The following is a 4,155-nucleotide window of genomic DNA, read 5'->3' on the forward strand; positions in this document are numbered from 1 at the left end:
TAGCCTGTCTCTGCCACTGCAGGAGCTGTATTATGTTCACCGAGTGAAAAAAGGAACTACATGTCTTAGCATGACTGTTGTACTTCAGTAAGCACAGGCTTGGGGCAGAGAACTTGAGTACTTCATCTTAAGGCAAATACTAGAAAAACTGAATTTAAATAGGGGAAGAGGAGTTACATGAAGTCTACTTGAAATGCATGTCCTTGTGCAGGAAGAACAGCACTCATCCTGTCTCGCAGCAAGGTAGCCCTTAGTGTAGAATAAAGAATCATCCTGCTGAAATTCATGGAGCTCTTACTGACTGCAATTCTTCCATGATTTGATAACATACTGCAGAAAGTAGGGCACAAATGGAGGGAACACAGGGAAACGCATGAGCAAGAAAAGCTGCACAAGGAACAGAATGAAGTGCCACGGGGAAGGAGTGCAAAGTTACTACTATTTTCAACAGCAATTTTTGTCTACTGACTTCTGTCCTACCAGCATCTAGGTTTGGAGATGGACTGGGAGGTGGAGGTATCGCAGCCTTCACAAGCTTAGCTATTGCAGAGGCTTCCACATTCTGAGAAAGGCTAGCTCCGCAAGGTCTGGAGGAAGAGGATTCCCCCTCTAGAACATACCACAGGCTAGTACCAGCAACTCTAATATCAGCAACTCCAGCAGCAGGTAAAATAGAATAGCAATGCAAGTTCTGGATTACTGCAGTTCAGGGCCTTGTCAGCACAGTTCCTCAGCAGCCCCAGGAGCACCCCATTCCTACAGGCTGAAGCAGATGTGCCATCAAGTCACTACACTGTTTTTGTGAGAAAGGACTTTATTGAGTTACAGCCTGTACAACTCAATCCTTCTTTGCAGCAGCTTTCCTCATGGCTGCCAGGACGTTACTGAGTTCTTCCCGCTTTCGCTTGGCCCGAATGTGAGTGCCAACCTGCAGGGGAGAGAGCAGTGCAGTCAGCATTCATCCCAGCAGAGGACAGCTAACACTTCTTGGCTGCTTCAGGCATTCAAGAAGCAGGCAGGATGGTAAAGTTCTGGTAAACATGGACTCAAACCCCATCCACCTTGACTGGCCAGCCAGGAACTACATACCATCACATCTCAGTAGTAGTTCTACTCAATTATTTTGGGAAAGGTAGAAGCTGCTTTCAGCTCTCATGGCTGCCCTCAATGAAATCCATTTCAAGTTACCTGGTTAATGGTACCCAACCTCCATCAGTATTGCCGCGCTCTTCCCCAGACCAGATTTGCAAATAACGCAAAAATAGCAGGGCAAGTCTGGCTTCACGTAGCTCAGGGCCTTTTTCGCAAAGTACCTTTATGTCCATCTCCTGCTCTCCCACCCAACCCAAGGAACATTCCCTCCACTCCCTCAGATTAGACCAGTAACTTCCCAAACAACTGAGAAAATAAGAGAATTAATTAAAAAGCAAAGTATCCCTAGCGAAGGACAGAAAACAAAGTTAACAATAGCAGAGTTTTTGCCAGCCTCAATAAGATGGCAGATTGACCTACCCTTTTCTTTATGAACTTCAGAGCACGTTTATCTTTGGAAACTTTCAGCAATTCCATAGCACGTCTCTCATAGGGTGCAAAGCCGCAGACTTCCCTGATCATGTCTCGCACAAACTTGGTGTGTTTGGTCAGGCGCTAGAAGAAGGGAGGGAGGGAAAAACATGTATGGATCACAACGAATAAGTGCTGCTTTACCCAGACAGGACCACAAAGGGTTGTGGCAAACTCTGGGCTAAGGCCCCAAAACTAGCTTATGCTATTAGCACGTCCCAAGGAAGTACGATCCCCCGGTAGGTGCTATGCAGCGCAGTGATTGCGACAAGACCTGCTAATCTCTTTTCATTTTAGCCACAGTACTGGGTATTTTGCACATTTGCATGCACCAACATTTTTTAAAAAAGCAGGACCGTTAGATAACCAGGGTTTGCATTGCTACGCATCTCAGACACCACATCTAGACACAGCATTTAATCAAATGGGATAAAAGATGCAAACTGCATTAATCTCTTGTATTAACACACACGTTCATTAAACCTGGATAACTCCCAGTATTTGTCATTATGGGGCAGTTTTGCGGGGTACACCTGTTGTAAGCAAGAGAACCAGACTAGGAGGGACTTCAGAAGTCACCCAGCCTATTTTCTATTTCACTGTGTGCTGGTTTTGGCTGGGATAGTTAATTTTCTTCATAGTAGCTAGTATGGCGTTATGTTTTAGATTTGTGCTGAGAACAGTGTTGATGATACAGAGATGTTTTGGTTATTGCTAAGCAGTGCTTACACAGTGTCAAGGCCTTTTCTGCTTCACACCAGCGAGTAGGCTGGGGGTGCTCAAGAAGTTGGGAGGCGATACAGCTGGTCCAGCTGACCCCAGCTGACCCAAGGGATGTTCCATACCATATGATGTCATGCTCAGCTTATAAAGCTGGGGAAGAAGAAGGAGGGGGGGGCGTTTGGAATAACGGCGTTTGTCGTCCCAAGTAACGGTTATGCATGATGGAGCCCTGCTTTCCTGGAGATGGCTGAACACCTGCCTGCCAATGGGAAGTGGTGAATGAATTCCTTGGTTTGCTTTGCTTTGCTTGTGTGCACACCTTTTGTTTTACTTATTAAACTGTCTTTATCTCAACCGACAAGTTTTCTCACTTTTACTCTTCTGACTCCCTCCTCCATCCCACCAGGAGGGAGTGAGGGAGGGCTGTGTGGTGCTTAGTTGCCCCCTGGGGTTAAACCACAACAAACTGCTAATTCAATTTAAGCTGTGGTTGAAATGCATCTATCTTACTCTTCCATTACAGACTGCTCTACTGCCAACTCTCCTATAACCAGCTCTTTCACTCCACACCCACCTTCCCAGATTCAATACTCTCCATGATTTAATCCCCTGCTCCATGTCTAACATCACCAGCTTTCTAAACCCTTAAAGCACTGTTTCTTGCAGGTTTTCTGTTACTCCCAGTCACTGCGGTTCAGGGCCGAAGAGAGCTCTGCACCCCTGAGACCACAAAAGGACAAGACCCACAAAGCACATACTTCTGCAACCCACCAGAAAGACACGTTCAACTCCTACACCAACTGCTGCTGTAGGCAGACACCCACCTTGCACTGAGACAGTCTAGGCCTCCAGTTAGGTCTTAGACTGCCAGTTGCAGCCTTCACAGGCCCACCGCCCCTCTCAGCCCCACACTGACAAGCCTACCACGGCCACGCCATCACCAAGCGCTGTGTGGGTTCAGAACCTTCCCGTCTCTCCTCGGCAGCCGGAGAAGGAGCCGAGCTGCAGCACTACACCTCTCCCTGACCGCGGTCCTGAGCTGCTGCGAACGGCAACTCATCCCTTTCAGCCGCCCTGCCTCCCACCGCCGGGGAACGGGGACGGAGGCGGATCGGCAGACCTTCTCCGGCGGCGCCTGGTTCCACGCCAGACTCGCCACCGCAACACGAGGCGCGGACCCCAGCAGCAACAGGCCCCTGCCCGCAACCTCCGCCAGTCGGCGGGCTCCGGAGGGGCAGCGGGCCTGCGCCGGTGCCGGCAGGCCCGGCCCTCGCTCGCCTCATACTCACCCCGCGGCGGCGGCACTGCCTGGGCTTGGACACGTTCTTCGTCACCTTGTAGCCCTTGTTGAGGCCAACGGCCATGGGGTAGCGGATCGCCATGCCTGCGGGGAGAGAGCGGTCAGCCCCGCCGCGGATGGCCCCGGATCCCCGGCCGCGGATCCCCGGGCCCCGGCCCTCACCTGTAGTTGCGCTAATGGCGCCGCACCGGAAGGAGGGAAGAGCCCGCAGGACGCTGGGAAAGCGCCTCTTCCGGGCCGCCCACGCGGGGCCGAGGGCGCTCTATCTGGCGCTGGGACCACAGAGGCGGGCCGGGAGGGCGGCCCCTGGCGGGCGGGCGGTGCCGCCGCCGGCGGAGGGAGCGAAAGCCGCGACCCCGCGCGGCGTCCCCGGCCTGTGGGGATCCCGGCGACACGGGGGGGTCCCGGCGACACGGGGGGTCCCGGCGCCCCCGGGAAGGGCCCGACGGAGCCTCGGGCTCAGTATCGGATGGGACAGACGGGGCCAAAGCCAGGACGGGCCTGGGCGGGGGGGGGGGTCCTCAGGCGCCCGCCCCCAGCGCGGGAAGGACTTTAGGGTTTGGCCACGT

At 52.9% G+C, this 4,155-nt stretch overlaps 1 protein-coding gene across 1 annotated transcript; it reads right to left on the reverse strand.

Moving 5' to 3' along the window:
• Positions 1-796: 796 nt before the first annotated feature.
• RPL36 (ribosomal protein L36) lies at positions 797-3,815 on the reverse strand. Its single transcript, XM_075038326.1, has 4 exons — positions 3,749-3,815; positions 3,576-3,670; positions 1,513-1,647; positions 797-928 (listed from the first exon to the last, which is right to left on the reverse strand). The coding sequence occupies exons 2-4, from the start codon at positions 3,666-3,668 to the stop codon at positions 839-841; spliced, it is 318 nt and encodes a 105-aa protein (XP_074894427.1). The 5' UTR covers positions 3,669-3,670; positions 3,749-3,815; the 3' UTR covers positions 797-838.
• Positions 3,816-4,155: the final 340 nt, after the last annotated feature.

This window comes from Buteo buteo, chromosome 10, assembly GCF_964188355.1.
Source record: "Buteo buteo chromosome 10, bButBut1.hap1.1, whole genome shotgun sequence".
NCBI classification, from domain to species: domain Eukaryota; kingdom Metazoa; phylum Chordata; class Aves; order Accipitriformes; family Accipitridae; genus Buteo; species Buteo buteo.

Excerpts from the sequence above, each read along its gene's own strand:
- RPL36 (XM_075038326.1), bottom strand. The coding sequence starts at position 3,668 with ATGGCGATCCGCTACCCCATGGCCGTTGGCCTCAACAAGGGCTACAAG. Across the intron at positions 1,648-3,575 it reads GGCAGTGCCGCCGCCGCGGG|CGCCTGACCAAACACACCAA; the intron begins GTGAGTATGAGG and ends CCCTTCTTCTAG. Across the intron at positions 929-1,512 it reads TGAAGTTCATAAAGAAAAGG|GTTGGCACTCACATTCGGGC; the intron begins GTAGGTCAATCT and ends TCTCCCCTGCAG.